General features: G+C 37.6%; 1 protein-coding gene across 1 annotated transcript in view; it reads right to left on the bottom strand.

Annotated features, from left to right (window-relative positions):
- Positions 1 to 1,376: 1,376 nt before the first annotated feature.
- The window catches only part of Lnp1 (leukemia NUP98 fusion partner 1), a 21,729-nt gene continuing 1,959 nt past the window's right edge, over positions 1,377 to 21,146 (bottom strand). Inside the window, exons 2-3 of the mRNA XM_004636622.2 lie at positions 6,987 to 7,211; positions 1,377 to 1,806 (exon numbers count right to left, since the gene is read on the bottom strand). Of these exons, the coding sequence (XP_004636679.1) occupies positions 1,660 to 1,806; positions 6,987 to 7,211 (372 nt within the window). The 3' untranslated portion in view covers positions 1,377 to 1,659. The remainder of the gene's footprint in view (positions 1,807 to 6,986; positions 7,212 to 21,146) is intronic.

Here is a 21,146-nt window from a genome sequence, read left to right as displayed (position 1 = left end):
AAGAAGAAAGAAGAAAGAAGAAAGAAGAAAGAAGAAAGAAGAAAGAAGAAAGAAGAAAGAAGAAAGAAGAAAGAAGAAAGAAGAAAGAAGAAAGAAGACAGACTCTGGCAACTTGAGAAGAATGAGCCTTACCACTTGAATGGATAGGCTGTAGCCCTAACTCTGCCACCACACTGAAAAATTACAGAACTTTTCTAGACTTCAGGTTTTTTCAACCAGAAGGACAGCTATTATTTGTGGTCAACTTGGTTAGATTAAGTGATGCCCAGGACAGGATATCATGTCTGCATCTTGTACTATGAATAACTACTACAAAGACAACAATATGCAATGTATTAATTATTGTAAATGTCCTACTAACCTGTTTTGAAACTATCTCATTGCTATTTGTTTCTCAATAAAATTAATTTTTAAAAAAAGAGGAGGATGCCCAAATGTCTTAGTTCCTTTTCTCATTGCTGAGACAAAATACACAACACTCAAAGTTAAAGGAAAGGTTTATTCTAGCTCAGAGTTTATAGAGGCTTCAGTCCATTGTTGGCTGGTTCCAAGGCAGGGCAGCATGACAAAGGGACACGGAAGAGAAGAAACAGTCCATGGTACTGCCATGGTAGGGTAGGCAGAAAGCAGCAAGAAACATCAAACATCAAACATTTCTCTCTTGTACCTAATCCAGGCTACTTATTGGATGATGCCACCCACACCCAGAGTGGACCTTCCAATTACCAACACCCAGATCTGAGTTAAGCCATTTAGTGAACTAATGTAGTCATCATACCTTTAATTCCTATTTGCAAACCCTTAATCCAAATGCATATATCCTAGATCCAGCCATCTCCAAAAATCCTTACCTACAAGTTCTTGAGGCCTAGGATAGACATCTAGATATGAGCCCTGACACTAAATAACAGGTAAAGCAATATTTCTGGATGTACTTGTGCAGGTGTTTCTGGAAGAGATTGATATTTAAGTCAGTGGGCTAAGTAGGAAGGATCTGCTCCCATCCAATGTGCAAACCATCCAAATGACTGAGGACCTGGTGATACAGAAAGCAGAGGAAAACTGAATTCTCTCTCTCTCTCTCTCTCTCTCTCTCTCTCTCTCTCTCTCTCTCTCTCTCTCTCTTTCTCTAAAGAACCCTAACTAACATAGAGTCCCACTTCCAATCCAAATGATAAGAATTATCTTAGGTACAGCTTAAAGCATTTAGGCTGCTATTTGGAATGTTAGTTATCAATTCTCATTAAAGGATGACCATAAGACAAACTTACATAGTTAATTCAACTAAGAAAATAAAAAAGTCACACTTAAAACTTTTATTTAACATCTTTAAGGTTCACACAGAAGAAGAGTTGGTGAAGATATGTGGGTGGCTCTTTACAAAGAATCTTTTTACTTTCAGAAATTACTTCATTCTACAAAAATGCTTTTTATTCTTCTTATGCACATCAAAAGGCTAGTAGATTAAAGTCTCAAGTAAGATGCCAGAAGTAGCCAGAATATCATGTAAGCTGTCTTGAGAAGCAGTCATTCCTACCTCCCACTTGAGTCAGTCAGCATCTGCAAAAGCACTTATACAGCTGTCATCCCCACATCCTGAAAGAGAACTGGAGCTTGAATGAATAAGTAGTACTTGTCATCGTTATGGAGAAACAAAGTTCAGACCTTTTTCTCAGCCACAGGATCAGTGTATGCTTCTCCATGTTTTTCCTTTGTAGAGCTCCTTCCTTTATCTGGTTTATTGTGCAATCTTATCTCTGTCCTTAGGCGTTCTCTCTCATTTTTGTGCTTTCTGCTTTCAGGTCCCTGAAAGAGACAGGACACAAAGAAGTACAAATTGATCAGTTCCAAGTTTCTCCAAACAACACTACACAAGGAAATCCCTGATCATATAGCAGTCTTCCACATCTTAGTTTCTAATAACAATTAGCATAAATCAATGTCTTAATTACTTTTCCCATTGGTAAGGCAAAACATCCAATACCTAAAGTTAAATGAGAAAAGATTTACTTTGGTTTGCAGTTTGTAGCAGTTTTAGTCCATAATCAGCTGAATCCAAAGAGTGCAGCATGACAGAGGGACATCACAGAAGAAAATAAACAGTTCGTGGCATGGAAAGAAGAAGGCAGGAAGCAACAAAAGGAGCAAGCTGCAAATGATAGCAGCAGCCCTTTCTCCCTCTTGTAGTCTACTCAGGCTGTGCACCCTTATGGAGGCAGCACTCACACCTATGGTGAGTCTTCCCATTATCTATGTCTGGCACTACGCCAAGCAAATCAATAGATTAATGTAGTAATCACATACTCTTTTTTTCTGTATTTTAGGGGAGGGTCTACAGGGTGATCAGGGTCTCACTACTACATTGGACTCATAGTGATCCTCCTGTTTACAGCCTCCCAAGAGCTAGGATTCTAAGCACATGCCACCACGCCCAGTCTCAATTGCCATCTCAGCACACCCTGGGGGTGGGGCCAGCACGGCAGTGCTTTAATCTACGGTGCTATTTGGCCAGCCCTAATCACATACTCTTAATCTTAGCATCACACACTTAACCCCAGCATCACATATCCTAAATCTATCCACTCCTGAAAAGCCCCACCTATGACTTCATGAGGCTTTGGAGGAGTATCTAGTTGCAAGCCATAATACTCAATATATTATATTGCTAAATGTTTTATTCATAAAGAGAAGGAACTGAGAGAGAGAGAGAGAGAGAGAGAGAGAGAGAGAGAGAGAGAGAGAGAGAAGCAGAGAGGCAGAGAAGCAAAGAGAGGCAGAGACAGAGAGACAGACAGAGAAAGAGAAAATGAGAATATAGAGCCTTAATTTCACAGTGGATCTGAGGGGTTATTCAACCTGTACACAACTGTAAGTGATGGCCTCTGATGTACCAGTGGGAGTGATTTCACAGTAAAATGAAAGTAATAATCTCCTGGAGCTTTTTGAAAAGGAAAATGGAATCACAGATGGAATGAATTCTAACTTACCCATGTTCATTCCATTAAATTACATCAATATTAGGGTTTACACTAACATTTAATGTAAAGACTAAAAAATGAAATGTTAATGTTAAAGGATAACATCCAACCAAATTTGCATTCCCCAACAGTTTGTCCAGGGTACTGAGAGGAGACTTGACATTTATTCACTGAATCATTGAACACAGAGTGATACAATGCTAAATACAGAGACTACTTTCCAGATAGTCCTAGATGGAAGGAAACAAACTGTCAGTAAGTACAAAGGCTGATTAAAATGTACAATGAATGTTCAAGTTTTAAAAATTTTATAGTGAAGACATTGCTAATAACCCTGCCTTCATATACTCTCCTGACTTTAAACACACTCATCCTAGTTTTAACACTCATTAAACTCTGTATAAAAATATATTGAATATTATTTTTAATTTTGTTTTTCCTTTATTGAAGAAAATATGCAAGAATTATTAAAAAGTAATAATCTGAAACATGTTTTATTATCAGCTAGAAACAAAACACGAAAGTCACCAGCACAAGCTAGGTAAGCTTTTAAATAACAAAATGAAAAATTTAACATCGTTAGTCATGATCAAGCCACAAAAGGTATTTCTTGCTCATCTTTAGGATCCAAAGAAGATATCAGAACATAGAAAGGTATCCCTTGCTCTTTAGTAAAAAGAACCAACATAGTGAAAATGGCCATACTCCCAAAATTGTTATAGAGGTTTAATGCAATCTCTATCAAATTCCATTAGCATACCTCACAGAATGAGAGAAAAACATTCCTAAAATTCATCTGGAACAAGGAGAGATCTAGAATAGCAAAAGCAATTCTGGACAACAAAGGCAAGGTAGGAGACATCACAATGATACTGGAAAAACTGGCTTTCCACCTGCCAAAGACTAAAACTAGATCTACGTCTATTATCTACACTAAAATCCAAATGGATCAAAGATCTAAATGATAAAAGAGAAACACTAAATCTACTAGAGGGGAAAGTAGGTAGAAATCCTGAAGACATAGCAGTAGGCAGAATTCATGCACAAACACAGACTGCATGGGAAATACTTGAAAGAATCAACAACTGGGATCTCATCTTATTAAAAAGTTTTAGTACATCAAAAGAAATCACCAAAAAAGTGAAACAACAACCCATAGAGTTCAAAAAAAAATTATCCAACTGTTACTCAGACAAAGATCTTCTATCTAGAACACATAAAGAATTGAAAAACACCAGACCATCCCAATGCAAAGACCCAATCCAAAAATGGGCATCTGAGATGAATACACACTTCTCAGATGAAGAAATATAAACAGCAAATAAATATATTTTTAAAATTTTTGTTGTCTTTGTAGTAGTTATTCAGAGAACAAGATGCAGACATGATATCTTGTCTAAGTAATGTTAGTGCAAACTTTTATTCTGAGTAAACTAAGAGAAAGTAGCTGTATATCTATCCTAACTCTCTTGTGTATACATATTAGTATGAAAAGGTTATTCATGAGATGCAAATTAAAACAACACTAGATTCAGTCTCACCCTAGAAATAACGGCTATCATAAAGAAATCAATAAATAACAAATGCTGGAGGGGCTGTGGGGAAAAAGGAACTCTTCTCCACTGTTTGTGGGAATACAGACTGGTATAATCACTGTGGAAATCAATGTGAAGATTCCTCAAAAACTAGAATTTGAGGGCCCACTTGACCCAGCTATTCCCTTTTGGATATCTTCCCAGATGAATTAGAAACATACTACAGTGACATATATGCCACCGTGATTATAATTTGTCATAGCTCAATTTGTCATAGTTAAATCCTGGAGACAACCCAAAGGGCCACAACTGAGGAATATCTAAAAAAGATGTGGCATTTATATACCATAAAGTACTATTCAGGTCTAAAAAAGATAAACTTGAGGCTTTTATATGTAAATGGATGCAATTCGAAACCATACTTATAAGTGAAATAAACCAGACTTGCATGTGTAAACATTGTATTGTCTCCCTAGTGTGAGAAACTGAAATAGTAAATGAGTTCTAAAATGTACAATGGGGCTGGAGAGATGGCTCAGTGGTCTAAAGCACCTACTTGGAACAAGCTTGGCAAAGCACAGGGACCGCGGTTCAATCCCCCAGCACCACATGCCAGCCATCCCTGCCCCCAGGCAGGCTGAGCTGGTCACACACACACATACACACACACTAAATAAATGTAAAAAAAAGAAAAAAGAAAAGTTACATTCCTTGTTATATAGGTCTTGCTTTATCTTGGTCTTAACCATTCAGCAGAAAAGTATAAAAATGAGGTACAAAAAGTAAAGCCATACTAATATGCTGAGCTCTAAAAAAATAAATAAATAAAAATAAATAAATAAAATGTACAATGGATATGTATTTTTTATTTTCCTTCCCCCCCCCCTTTTTCACAACAAAACTGTCCTTTATCTATACTTTTGTGAAGTTAGTAACACATGACACTACATTGCTTAGCAACTGATAGCAAACCTTAACCAGACAGATGTTCATCTCAGGGGTGTGGTAGCTTGTTTGCTTTAGGCACTGGGTCAAGTCCCACCTACATATATTTGATCAGTTTCCTAGCTTCATGACTCTCAATATATCCCTCTTTTTTTTTATTTCAGAGATGGGTGTTCCACTGCAGTTAGACAAGCTGTATTTGGAGATGTCTTTAAAGGACCTTTTCATAATTATACATATACACAAGAGAGTTAGGATAGATATACATCTAATTTCTCTTAGTTCACTGAGAATGTTTGTACTAATACTGTTTAGACAAGATATTATGTCTGCATCTTGTCCTTTGAATAACTACTATGAAGACAACAATATGCAATGTATTAATTTTTGTGAACATCCTACTAACCTATTTTGAAATTATTTGATCGCTATTTTATCTTTTTTCTTATTAAAATGAACAAAAATTATTAAAAAAATAAAATGTACAAGGAATATTATGAAATGGGAACAAATTGGTTAAAAGGAACTACAATGAGTAAAAGGGGAAAGGAAAGGAAAGAACAGTGAAAAATTGTAAGTCAGTTATTCTATTAGTGTCTCTTGGATCATTAAAAAGGAAGACCTGTGCTAACATCAATGGAGAAACTGGTAAGCCCATATCTTATAACCTGGGCAACTACTTTAAAGATAACATGTAATGTATTAACTATTGTCATTCTATTGTTATGAAAGTTTATTTTACCTTTTTCCATAAAATAAAAAATAATGATACAGTTCTCTGAGTATTGACATGGACAATTGTCCCTGACTTGTATTGATGTACGAGAAATAAAAGTCACAGGCTAGCACATTGAGTAGTACCTCATTTTTGTTAAAGTTTAAAACTAGATTCATATAGTTCATGTATATGTATGGAGAAACGTCTAATTGTTGTTATTCAGATTTCTTTAAGAATTTAAAATTGAGTTACAAATTTTCCCAAGGCTTTACATTTTATGTATAGTTTTTGGCATAGTCTGAATTTCTTCCTTTTTTTATGCAGGGTCTCACTATGAAGTTTAGGCTGCTCTTGAGCTTGCTTATATAGCCAAGGCTACAGTTATCCTCCTGGCTCAGCCTCCCAAGGGCCAGGGTTAAAAGTATGCACAACCACCTCTGGCTTCTGAATTTCCTATGATTAATCTGTTACTGTTTTGGAATCCAATAAATCTAATCAGTTACCTTGTTATTAAAAAAAACTGCTGTATAGATTATTAAATAGTAAAAGATTTGAAAGAATTTGTGATTTCTATATATTTTAAATCTCTAATTTTGGAGTAAGATAACTTTTATAATATATACTTTAAAGCTAATTTAAGATATGTAAGTTTAAATTATCATAATAAATTGAATATTACTTTCAAAGATCACATCACTAAGCAGCACATGAAGAAGTTAGATTTGTGCTTCCCTCAAGCTTGGAGAAGAAAAAAAGCTCTTTAATTTCCCTGAGAAAGTGGCTCAATTATTTAATAGCTCTGTTACATACCAAAGAGACAGAATGTTTGGTTTTAATACACAGTTGCTGTGCAAAGGACTCTGAAAATTCCTGAACTTTTGGGTCAGATTGTCCTTTTGATTCCAGCGACCCCTTGATTGATCCACTTGCTGAGCATTTTCTGTAGTACAGCATGTGAGCTTGGGTTCGGAACTCTTGGTCCTCAGAATGCCTTCGGGGATGGCACTCAGCTGTAGATCTGGAAACCACAGGAAACTGGAACATAAAATTGAAAAATTAACAATATACAGGCACTGTGCGATATTAGCACAGAGACAGGATGACTACAAGCGATGAACTAAACATTCATCTTCATGATCAGTAAGAACATTCTCCAATTAGAATGCATAATAAACTGGATAAAATATTAAGTAGATCATCCCAAGCCTAACTTTATTGCTTGCTATTCCACCAATAGCAGGGTAAATTCCAAACAGTTTTTTTTTTCCATTTTAATGAAACCACAATTTTTAAGGAAATACTATAAAATGTATATGTCATTTTAATATTCATGTTTTTCCCCTTGGAAAATGGCAATGTAAGAGTCATAACGAAAAATTAATTTAACTATATACAAATATACAACTTGAGTGGGACTACCCAGGTCACCTGACTTCTAGGAAATGGTATAAAAGGAGACCAGGAAGGGAGGATTTTATACTGATTTCTCTCAGAGAAGCTTTAGCTGTTCTCTTTGGCTGAGCCCTTTCTCTGCTAAGGATGACTGCTGTGCTCTCAGGAGGAGCTCTGCTCTTTGCCTTCACCCTGAGCAGCATCCCTGTCCTCTGTCACACTGCAGCTGGGAGCACTGCTCTGGACCTTGGTGTGGGCATCATCTCCTGGTTTTCGGTGCAGGCTCTTTGACTTCCAACACTGGCCTTTCAGCATATTGGTCTAACCTCTCTGTCCTTGGGGACTAGCCCTTGGACTTTCTGGTCCTCCATCATGGATTTTTTGGCCTCCTGATAGGGAGTTTGATGGGACACTGTCATGAGTGCTAGGTCTCTGCTTTAGCTGGATTCTTCAGACCTTCAGCACACAGACAGATTTCTTGCTCTCTTCTATGTCTGATTCTTGTAAGCATTGATTAATACAGATGGAAAATTTTAAGTACTTGTTTTAATAAAACTCAATGAGTTTCAAGACAGCACAGAAAAGTTATTTGATATTTGAACAGAGATATAATGCTGAAATGGAAGTAATTTTTGAAAATAAAACAGAAATTCCTGGGCTAAAAATTACCCTGAGTAAAATTAAATCTACAGTGGAGGGTACTGATAACCAAAGGAGATCTAACAAAAGAATAAGTATACTTGAAAATATGCTCTTTGAAATACTCTGTTGGATAAATCAAAAAGAAAGAATAAGGGCCAACAAATAGCTCAGCAGATTAAAGCTCCTGCTTAGGCAAATGCAGGGGCCTGGAGTTTGATCCCTGGACCTGCGGTGCCAGCCCCACCCCCCAGGGCAGGCTGAGACAGCAATTGAGACTGGGCATGGTGATGTGCCTCTAATCCCAGCACTTGGAAGGCTGCAAACAGAAGGATCACTACAAGTCCAATCTACATAGTGAGACTCCGTAGAAGCTGTACTACATACAAAAGGAAGGAAGGAAAGAAGGAAGGAAGGAAGGAAGGGAGGGAGGGAGGGAGGGAGGGAGGGAGGGAGGAAGGCAGGAAGGCTGAAAGAAAGAAAGAAAGAAAGAAAGAAAGAAAGAAAGAAAGAAAGAAAGAAGAAAACCTATGGAAACTTCGAGATACTAGAAGAGAATATTCAAATAAAAATATTTACAGTGATAGAGCTGTAGTAAAAGAGCTACACTTTGCCTATTTGTGATTTCTTTGGGAATTGAGTAAAAGAATACTCAACCAATGATTAAAAAATATCTCGCAAGGGGCTAGGGAGATAGCTCAGCGGTATAAGTACATAGCAAGCACAAGGTCCTGAGTTCAATATCAAGCACCAGGGGGAAAAATCTCTCACAAAATTATTAGTTTCTTTAATTCAAGTTAGCATTATCTTTTATTCTGATTACAGAAGTAGCCTTCTAATAGTGAACACCCTCCTAAGAGTGAATATCCTGAATTGAATCCCACTCTGTATTTTACTCTTCTCCCAGATGCTAGAATAGGAAGAATGAGGAGGAGGACAAGGACCAGTAGAAGGAGGAGGAAGAGAGCAGGAGGAGAACGAGGAAGAGGATGGGAGGGGGAGGAGAGAGAAGAGAGGAAGAAGGAGGGGGAGGAGAGAGAAAAAAAAAAGAATAAGCGGAGACTCAAGACTTGTCTAGCTTTTCACTTTGTACCTCATCCCGTACCACCTCACCCCTCCTGTGACACAGCCTCAGGGCCTCCAGCTCACCAGCTCCTACACAACACAGGCATTAACAAGACAGTCCTCAGCTCTGTAATTTCTTTCATAGCCTCACCCCCTTCGCCTCCGTAATGGATGATGTGACTAAAGTCCCTTTGCTGATACCAATATTAAGTTCCTCTTGCAGATCCATACAAAATTTAGAGGTAAAATAGCATCAGAAGCAGGCATCCATGTTCTGCATGAGAACTTTCTCAAAGACTTCCAAAAACAAAAATACACCAAGAAGTTCTGCATATACAATGTCTGAATTCACTGTCGTAATCTGTCTGGACTCACACAGACACAAATTTCAGTAACAAAACTGGTCTTTGACTTTAAGACTTCAGCAATTCAGACAATACTGTTTCCTAGAAACTACCTCCACAAGGCACAGAGATCACTGTGCCAGAATGGTGGACGGTGTGTCTGCGCAGCTGTGTGAAATCCTCCATTTGCCAATAAAAGCTTCATTGCCCCTTCTTCTTTGGCTGCATCACGAGTTTGCCATACATACACTCCGAGTAAAATTTACTCATGTCTGACTGTAAAAATTCTTTATACATGGAGATAATTTACTCCTTTCAACACTGGCACAGATAATTATCCTTTACTGTCAGTAGAAACTGCATGTCCCCAAAAAGGCTTTCCTGCCTATTTTGATTGTTTCAGTTAGTGTTCATACTGATTGATCAATTTTGCATGCTTATATCTAGTAATCTGAGCAACTATTTTGAAGATAAAAATATGCAATGTAATAACCAGTGTTAATTTCCTCTCATGTTTTTAAAATTCTGTATCATTTTTATTTGTTGTTTTATTAATTAAATAATTTTGGCAATTTGGTTCAGTCTCTTTTGTGCTATATCACATCAAGGGCTACATTTGTTTGAGATAGTATCTAGCATTCTGCCTTGTTCATAGCATGAGTTTTTAGGGGAGGTTGGGGTTTTTTTGTTTTGTTTTTTGAGACAGTTTCCCTATGCAATTCAGGCATAGCCCAGGCTGGCCTGGGACTCTCAGAAACCCTCCTGCTTCAGTCTCCTGAGTGCTGGTGTTATAACCTGTGAAACTGATTCTAATTTTGTAACTCTGTATGTTTCCACTGTAACTTTATTTACAAGGACTATCTGGTATAAACTGAAAACCTAAACTCCATCTTGTAACAAGCTTTGTAACTTCCGTTTTGTAAAACCTTAATTTGTTTTGTAAACCCCCCACCCATGCCTTCCCTGAAGAATGTGACTGTTTGTACAAATAAGAAAGTGTTCCTCAGCATTCTGAGAGAAGATAAAAAATGTTCCTCAACATTCTTCAAAATGAGTTAAACTGTCCTTCCTACAGGGACAAACAGAACACCTGAAAGTGGGTAAAACTGTCATCAGATGTCTTCCTGACTACCAAGACAAAAACAACGCCTAAGCCAAATAAAACATATTCCTGTAGGGTTTGCAAAATGTGACCTCATCTATGGAAACAAAGAGTTAACCCTCGGTCATGACTAACTCAAAATAAGCTTTGTAAAATCCCCTCTCCTCCTCCTACTCTTATGGTTTTTCCCTTTAAAAACTGTGCCTCACCTAGACTAAAGGCGCACATACTTGGACACGAGAGTGCGTGCTGCCACTGAGCTCAGCTAAATAAAGCGCTTTTAAGTTGAGTCCGGTTTTTTATTTTTGGGTTACAACACTGGGATTACAGATGTGTACCACCACACCAAGATCAATGAATTCTTAAATGTATATTGGATAGATGGATGAATGGATGGATAAACAATGAATAAAAAAGAAATAACAGGGACTGGGAAGATGGCTCAGTAGGATAAGCGCTCGACTGGCAAACGCAAGGATCTGAGTTCAATCCCCGGTTCCGCCAAAAAAAAAAAAGAAAAAGAAAAGAAATAACAAATTGTAAAAGAATATTTATGCTTATGAGTAGTCAGTGATAATGTAGAATAAAATAACAAATGATTTTACCTTTCAGGTTTGCCTAAATAATAGGGAGTTTGGGTGAAGTGCTTTTTTGTTTTCTTTTTTAATTTTGTTTTCAGGTAACATCTCCTCATGTTGACCAGAATGGCCCAAGTTCCTAAGCTAGCAATCTTTCTATCACAGCCTCCTCCCAAGTAGTTGGAATTACAGATATTACCATGCTTACCTAAAATTTCTATGACACCAATACTGGAGATAAGCTATTTCATACTTTGTTGGAAGGACTATAAAAGTAAGGCCAGCCAAATAGCTCAGCAGATTAAAGCAACTGCAAGCAGGCACAGGGGCTGAGGGTTCAATCCCCAGGCCTGCTGTGCTGGCCCTGCCCCCAAGGCATGTTAAAATGGCAATTGAGACTGGGCATGGTGACACGCACCTGTAATCCGAGCACTTGGGAGGCTGTAAACAGGCAGATCACTTCAAATCTGATCTAGTAGTGAGACCCTGAACACCCTGTAGGCCCTTCCCTAAAATACAGGAAAAAATAATAATAATAGTATAAAACTGTACCAGATTTCTAGGAAGTCTTTGTCACTATGTATCAACATGTTTTAAATGTTTATCTGCTTGTATAAGGCACCGGACATTGCTATGTGCTGAGTTGTGTTCCTACTTCCCCTATAATTCATATTTTGAAGCCCTCAGTAACTACATTTAGCAATATGGTCTTTAAAGAGGTGAGCTCAAATGAGACCACTACAAGATCTACAATCACCACACAAAAATAAAAAGCATCTATGTATACTAATAATGAACCCACTGAGAAAGAAATTAAGGAAAAATATCATTCACCATAGCACCTAGAAATGTTAAATACTTAAGAATTCATTAAGAATATGGAAGAACTTTACAATGAAAACAACAGTACACTAAAAAAGGAAATTGAAAAAAAAAAGTCAACAATGGGAAAGATATTCCCTGTTCCTACATAGGCAGAACTAATATAGTCAAAATGGTCCTACTTCCAAAGATGATATACAGGTGTAATGCAAACTTAATTAAAATTTCAATAGCATTCTTCACAGATACAGGATAACCCCTTTTTAAAAAATGGTGTTGGAAAAACTGGCTATCCATATATACAAGACTGAATCTAGATCCATATCTCTCACCATGCACTAAACTAAAATCAAAATGGATCAAAGACCTAAATGTAAAACAGATGCATTGAACCTACTAGAAGACAAGATAGGTTATATTCTTGAAGTTAGAGGCATAGGCAAGGACTTGCTGAGCAGAATCCCAGAAGCACAGTAAATAGTTTCGAAGATGAACAAATGGGATCATATTAAATTGAAAAGCTTCTGCAGAGAACAAAGAATCAGCCAACAGAGTGAAAAGACAATCTACAGAATGGGGAAAAATTTACCAGTGATTCTTCTGACAGAGAACTAGTATCTAGATTATATAAAGAACCCCAAAAATATCAGGTCCCCAAAATGCAAGACCAAACCAAAAAATGGGCAAACAAAATAAGCAGAGATGTCACAGAAATATAAATGGCCAATTAATACATGAAGAAATGCTCACTATCACTGGCCATTAGAGAAATTCAAATTAAAACAACACTGAGATTCCATCTACCTCAGACAGAATGGCCATTGTCAAGAAATCAAGTAAGAATAAGTGTTGGAGAGGTTGTGGGGAAAAAGGAACCCTCGTACATCGTTGGTGGGAATGTAAACTAGTATAACCACTACGGAAATCAATATAGAGATTCTCAAAAACTTAAAACAAGCAATTCCATTTTACCCAGCTACTCCCCTTCTAAGTATCTTCCAAAGACAGCTAAAGACATCATATTACAGTGATACATGAACATCCATGTTTGTAGTAGCACAACTGATAATAGCTAAATCTTAGAAGTAGCCCTTATGTCCAGCAGCAGATGAATGAATAAAGAAAATACAGTATTTACACAACAAAGACTAGTACTTCGCCATGAAGAAGGATAAACCTGAGTCATGCAATTGAGATCATGATGTTAAATGAAATAAATCAGACACGCAAGTTTGAGTGTCATGTTGTTTTTCTTATATTAGAAATAAGAGGGTCAATGATATAGCTGGGCCAGTGATATAGCTCAGCAACATAGTGCCTGCTTCGCAAGCTCAAGGTCCTGAGTTCAATTCCTGGTGCCAAAAACAAAAAGAAGTTAGACAGATAATAGGAAACAGGGAGATAAATTATTCTCAAAGGAGAAAGAGATCAACAGATGGAACAAGAAGGGTTAAGGAATCAAGAAAAGGAATCAGGATGTGGTAAGTACATGTGCCAACCCCTCACAAGGAATATAAACATATGTACTACAAACATGTATAACAAAAAAAAATAGGAAGGGAATCAGGATCAGGGTAGATGAGAGAGGAAGGAAAGAGAAAGGGAATGAAAAGAGAAATTAAGATGTGTTATGTACATATGCCAACTTCCCCAAAAATGTAAACACCATACACCACAAATATGTACTAATAAACTAAAACTAAATAAATAAAATAAGGCCACTACTGTCAGTCATAATCCAATCTCACTGATATCTGAAAAAAGAGGGAATCTAGGTGCATGAGAAGATACCAGGTGCCTGCTCACGAAGAAAGAATGTAAGAAGACTTGCCCAGAAGGCAACCATCTGCACGCAAATGAAAGTGGCCTCAGAAGAAACCTTGGTTTCTTGATTCTGGACATATTGGCCTCCAAAATTTGGGGGAAAAAATTAATATCTGTGGTTTCAGCTACCCATCCCGCAGTATTTTGTGATGGCCTGCTAGTTCACAGAGTAAGAATTTTACTTTCAAACGATTAGAAATACGGTTAAGATTTATACCACTGCTAAAATACATGAGGTGAATCACTGTGTTTGTCCACTTGTTGCATGTCAGTTGTGACAATAAGCATTGTGGGTAATGAGGAGAGCAGAACAGGCTTGTGATCCTCTTCTTGGAGCTGGCGTTTCCAAGGGAGATAGACAGCAGGCCACAAAGCACGTGCTTGTGTCCTTGGCTAAATGCTGTAAGGGGGGAGTTCAAGATGTAAGGTGAGGGGCTGGAGAGATAGCTCAGTGGAATAAGTGCTTGCCTGGCAAGTGCAAGGTCCTGAGTTTGATCCCTGGTACCACCAAAAGAAAAAAAAATTGTAAGGTAAGGGTAGGACTTTGTTGAGTCGGTCTTGGCGATGGGGGGACAAGGAAGATTTTTGTGAATGTGCAATGACTGATTACTGGAGTACAATGGGGGACTGCTTTTCTATCTTAAGGTAAGCACCATGCAGGCATAAGCAGGGTTGCAGAAGGAGCTTGTGGGTAATGATAAAGCCCTGATGAATCCAGGAAAGACAGAGAGTCAAGGAGCAGGAAGCAGGGCTGGGATGGAGAGACACTGAGTGATTTCAAGTGGACAATAACACAAGATTGGAGACATTAAGAGAGACCAAGCCACTATGATTTCCTGCGTGATGTGAGTAGCTTCCCTCTTTCCTTTATTAGTATTTTCCTAGTTTTCTGCAATGATCTCCTATTGTATTATCAGAAAAAATAATAAAGGTTCAACTATTTGAGACTGGGCATGAAATGCAGAAGTTTGCATGAGGGTCCTTTTCCATTGAGAAGCCCAAACAAACATGCAGCTTAGATCACAGTACCAAGTATACATTAAATATATTCTTACATAAGAGACTCTTCAACCTGTCTCCTTGCTTTGGTGTGTGAATTTGTGGGAAAATCCGAGTTCAAAGATAACTGTAGGAAGTAGCTTCTCCTTTAAAATACATTTACTTCCAGAGGCTGGGGAGATATCTCAGCAGTCTACGCACCTCCCTAGCAAGTGCAAAGACCTGGGGTGATCCCTGGTACTGTATGCCCTGCATGCCGTGCGGGTGCTACACCACCACTGGGCATGGTGGCTCATGCCTGTAATCCCAGCACTGGGGAGGCTGAAAACAGGAGCATCACTACAAGTCCAAGATGCATAGTTAGACCCTGTACCAAATCAATAATTAAAAAAATAAGAATAAAATGTTTACTTCCACACAAGAAATATCTTCAGAATGGTTTATGCCTTTAAAATATAATTTCCAAAAAAAAGATATGAAATGATCCTCAAAATAGTTTAAAATTCATTTATCTGGGACTGGATACAGCTCAAGTGGTAGAGTGCTTAACTAGCATGCACCTTGCGCTAGGTTCAGTCTCCAGTACACACACACAAGCACATAATATACATACATATAACCCATCTTTCTCCCACACCTAAACAGGGTCTGGCCCTTGGATCACGACCTTCTCACACTCAGCTTGCCCTGTTCTCCCAGGCTGTGGTACTGTCTGTAGGTGCAATGCCTTCCCAGAACACCAACCGTCACCCTAGAAGAGTGCTCTAGGCAGCACTACTATTCCCACTGTACTTTTAGAACAACAGTCTGTCAAAAACATAGATAGATAGATAGATAGATAGATAGATAGATAGATAGATAGATAGATAGATAGATAGATATCCTATCTCCTCCCTCACTCCAAGTCACTGGTTCTCATTTAAACAGAAATTAGTTTTATCAGCAAAGAAATTGTTCTGTATCCTACTATAATGTTGGGTACATGTCATTATTTGTCCAGACCCATAGAACATATAAATCCAACAATGAAGTCTAAGGTAAAAAAAAAAATATATATATATATATATATATATATATATATATATTTTATATATATATATATATATATATATTATATATATATATATTTATGGGCTCTGAGTGACAATGATGTGTGGGTGAAGGTTCATCGATGGTTCCAAATGTACCACTCTGATAGAGGTTGTTGATCATGAGGAAGGCATGTGGGGGTGGAGAGTAAGTGGGAAGTCTCTGTACTGCCTGATCAGTATTTTGATGAAACTAAAACTGCTCTTAAAAAATCATTTTTAAAAGCATTGGAAAAATCTTGGTTATGTAATATCTTCACCTCAAGACTCTAATTTCATGATGTGCTATATTCTAGAGTTCTTTAATTGTAATTGCATCCTCTCCACCCTGACTATATGCTTAACAAAGATATAACACACAGTAAAGGGAGGATCTAGTGCTGGGATCCTGAACAATAAGACCTCTATTGAGTCTGGGTGTGTAGTGCATAGAGACATTCTGGGAATAATGTCCTTGACCTCTAACCTCAGAACAAATTGTACAAGTAAGTCATTCTTCCCATTTAAAGATGAAGAAAAAGGGGCCGGGGAGGTAGTTCAATGGAAAAAGTGCTTGCCTGGCAAGTACAAGTTCCTGAATTTGATCCCTGGCACCATCAAAAAAAAAAAAAAAAATGAAGAAAATGAGTCTTAGGGAGGCTAAGGAACTTGCCGAAAATTTATGTGACTAATGACTTTATTGGAAAGATAAAGTGACATGTCTAAGCATATGACATCTTCTTCCTAGATTAGCAGTTCTAAACCTATCTTCCAACAGAGCAATGATTTTGTTCTATATCTAGGTAAAACTGCCTCTACTGTGATTCTAACAAGATCAATTTTTGTTATCACCAAAATTTTATTATGAAAGTTTGATAACTGTATATGTTTAAGAATTAGTCTAAAAAGTATATGAGAAATGCTTTATAAAATAATTGAATGCTACTATCTGAGAAAAAAGGACTATACATGAGTCAACTCGTTCTATAAACATCAAGAAAAATACATTTAATGTTTAAATAATTAAATGATAATTATACATTGTATACATGTATTAAAATATTATGCCTGACAAGCACAAGGTCCTGAGTTTAATTCCTGATACAAGAAAAGGTGTATCACACTGTAGTTCATAAACACAAACAATTTTTTTGCATGTCTATGGTGCTAATGATTGAACCCAGGATCTTACAAAGCAAAGCTTTTTCACTACTGAGCTATGCCCCCCAGCCTATACAATTGTTATATAAAATAAAACTAAAACCATATATTTTCAAAAAGACAGTGAAATAAATGACAATTGAAAACATCTAAGGAAAAAAGACCAAGGTTAAAAAAAAAAAGACTAAGGTACAACATCTCCAATAGGACTAAATACTTGGGAGGCACCAGTCACTGTCCACAATCCCTTGTGCATGCCAGTTACTGAACCCTTCCAACATCCCTGGGAGGTTCATACTGTCATCATCCACTCAGGGTAAGGTAAGAAACCTGAGACAGAGAGAGGCTAAGTTGCTGAGTTACATGAGTAGTACATGGCAGATATTGGAGGTTAGCACCTGAACTGAATCATTTCACTTGGGTGTCTATCTAGCAGCTCCTCCTCCTGAGCATCTCAAAAAAGAAAAAAGAAAAAGAACACTGGGCGAAAAAAAACTCCCTATAGAAATATCACTGATGCTATATTGTTACTTTCTTTCCTTTCAATTGATCTACTACCTTCTATGAAAATTAAATACAAATATAATATGAACTATAAGAAGCCACTGCTTGTCATGAGGTTTACCAGGACACTTGCTCTCCCCAGGTTTGGGAGAAAACTCTCTAAAGGGTGCCAGCCCCAGCCCTTCCTGGGAGTGAAGAAGTACAAGGGAATTATCCCTGTAGTGATGTCTGTAGGTATGAGAGCACACAGGACAGTCGGGGGTAAACATTAAAGTCAAGCTTTTTTTATTACTTCAAATTGAGAATAAGAAAGAATACAAAATAGAGAAAGGTGATTTCTCTTTTTAAAGAAAAAAGAAAGGCCTTAGGTTCAGATAGAGGCCTGTTTTGTGCGGCTTCAAAGTATTTCATGTGGGCAACTATGTATCATGCCTTCTCTGAAACTTAAAGAAGCACTGACAAAAATTTTGTAGTCACAAATGCATGGATAAAGGAAGCGTGTTATTTATTTCCAATGGAGTATTACTCTTCCATAAAGAAATAAATTTGAATCATTTGTAGGAAAGTGTCCATTGAGACCATGTTAAGTAAGATACACCAGAAACACAAGCTTGAATATAGGCTGGTCTCTCTTATATGAGAAACCCAAGTATAAACAAAGTCAAAAGCAAAATATAAGACAGGTGAGAGGGAAAGAGAGAGAAATCCTTTGCAAAAGAAAGGGGAACTGAGGGACAGTGGGGAGAGGGAGAGGAGGAAAAGGAGACAACCAAACAATTAAGTGGTGTCATATACACACACCACCTCTCCACAAGGAATGTACTACAAACATGTACTGCGCTGATAAACGTGGGCTTCCAATCAGCAAACCAAATCACAGGGAAACTGTTTTGCTTCAGTTTTGTATTCATGTGATGATGGAGAGGGAAAGCAAATATATTCAGTAACAAAAAAGACATCATAATACTTCACTTTGTTCACCAAGGACAGCACAACAATAAAATTAGAATTATTCAGTTGAAGCAGCTATCTGTGTTACAATGAGCCTCGGACAAAGCAGTGTTCAACAAGAAGAATTAAGCTTTACTCTTGTCACATCTCATTCTTTCTTTTTAAAAAAAAATGTGTTTAGTACAGTGTCAACAGGGTCTCAGTACACAGATCAGATTCATAGTGATCCTCCTGTTTTCAGCCTCTCAAGCTCTGGGATTACAGGAGCATGCCACCAGACCCAGTCTCAATCACTGTCTCAGCGAGCTCTGGGGGCAAAGCCAGCACAGCATTTGGGAGATTCATTCTTTCTAACAATTTGTATGTTCCACCAGACTAAAGGTTCCACTCATTGACCATGTATGTCCCCTGCATCTCCACTGTGTGTTGCACAAGTTCTGGCACATACTAGGAGTGCAGTACATATGTTAAGTAAATTAATGCACTGTCACAGTGGTTTTGCATGATTCATGAGACTGATGAAGCTGCATTAGAAATCACATTCAAAATAGGCAAAGGGGAGAGCTCTTCTCTTCCTATGCATGTAATATTAATGGGTGTCAGTTATTAGTAAGCTGAGAGAAGGACAGTTTGAAGCCGTTGCAAGACAAGAAAAATCATAAGAGGAGGAGTTTCTTTTTATTTTGTTTAAGCCTTGAGCAAAACACAAAAAGTATAGACTAAATTGTTCTCAGGTCTCTAAAGTAAGAAAAATTTGAGCATGTTTCAGAGAAAGAAGTATCCAAGGACCGGGGAGATAGCTCAGTAGAATAAGTGCTTGCCTGGCAAGTGCAAGGGCCTAAGTTTAATCCCCAGTTCCACCAAAAAAAAAAAAAAAAAAAAAAGAAAAAGAAAGAAGGAAAGAAAACAAAAAAGAAAGAAAGAAGTATCCAAATGCTTTATAAACACATGACATCATGTGGAAAGGGAGAGAATAAGGGTCCCTATTTTCTATGACTCTGCCCTGTTGCCTCTGAGTCCTCTGATTTGTATGCTTCTTCTTTCTCTTCTCTGCTCAGTCAGATTATAATTTTTATTCCATACTTTGTCTTCCTAAATAAACATATACATATTAGTCTGGTAATTATAAAGTTCAGTATTGATTCAGTGAATCTAAACAGGTTAATTCAGGCAAATGCCCAAAGCAGGTACAAGCAGAAAAAGATGTTATATGGTCTCTGTACATCATGTGATATTGTACCTTATAAAGTCTGTTGTTCCCCCAAGAACATAAGGAAAACTAAATTGCAGGTTGAAAATGAATTCTCTAAATAGGGTGTATGATCTGAGTTTTAAAAGTCTGATAGAACCTAAACTTTGTTCCAGAAGTTATAACAAAGCAAACCATATTTCCTGCTTTGTTTTGATATATCCTGTGGCTCCAAAGGCTCTTTTTATTTTTGTATTTGGTACAGGGTCAAGAGGGTCTCACTATGTAGAGTAGACTAGTAGTGATTCTCCCAAGCTCTGAGATTATAGGCACGTGCCACCACTCCCAGTCTCAATCATGGCTCAGTGTGCCCCGCGGGTGAGGCTGGCACAGCACACCAGGGATTAGACCCTGGCAGCTGCACTCTGCCTAGCAGGTGCTACAGTCAACTGAGCTATCTGGCTGGCCCCCAAAGGCTCATTTTGTTTTTGGTTTTGGTTTTGGTTTTGGTTTTGGTGTTTAGTTTTTTTTTGTTTTGTTTTTTTGTTTTGTTTTTTTTTTAAAACAAATTTTTTTTTTTTTCAGAACCAGCGATTGAACTCACACCCTTGCGCTTGCCAGGGAAGCGCTTATTCCACTGAGCCATCTCCCCAGCCCCTTAAAACAATTTTATTGAGAAACAAATAGCAATAAGAGTTTTAAAACTGATCAGTAGGCCAGTTTCATAATAAATACATTGCTTATTGTTGTCTCAGTGGTTATTCATTGTATAAGATGCAGACATGACATCCTATCCACAAACACTATTAGAACAATCACTGAATTAAGAGAATGTAGTTGTACATCTATCCTATTTTGAATATACAGATACAAAATGGTCACTCATTTGTATCCCCTTTTTTTGTTAAGGCTCATTTTTATCAATAGTAAGGCATCACTTTTCAGATCTGGGAAATAGCTCAGTGGCCTATGTTCCTGCCTGGCAAATGCAAAATTGCAGAATTCAGAGGTCCAACCCCAGAACAACAACAAAAAAAAAAAAACCTAGAGCAACCAAAATAAAACAGCTTTTCCTTTTGTTTATGATTGGTTCTCACATCTAGAAGCTGAAAGGCTATCGTCTTTCTGGTTTGTACACATGGACATTGCACCAAGAATGAAACATTTAGGTTGAGCCAGGAAGATCATTGCAAGTTCAAGACCAGCCTGGGCTACAAAATGAGCTCAAGCCTAGCCTAAACTATATAGATAGACCCAGTCTCAGAAAGACAGAGAGAGAGAGAGAGAGAGAGAGAGAGAGAGAGAGAGAGAGAGAGAGAGAGAGAGAGAGAGA

The sequence above is a fragment of the Octodon degus genome, unplaced genomic scaffold, assembly GCF_000260255.1.
Source record: "Octodon degus isolate 3935 unplaced genomic scaffold, OctDeg1.0 scaffold00081, whole genome shotgun sequence".
Taxonomy (NCBI): Eukaryota; Metazoa; Chordata; class Mammalia; order Rodentia; family Octodontidae; genus Octodon; species Octodon degus.
Note: the sequence above shows the minus strand (reverse complement) of the source record. Positions and strands in the feature narration are given on the sequence as shown.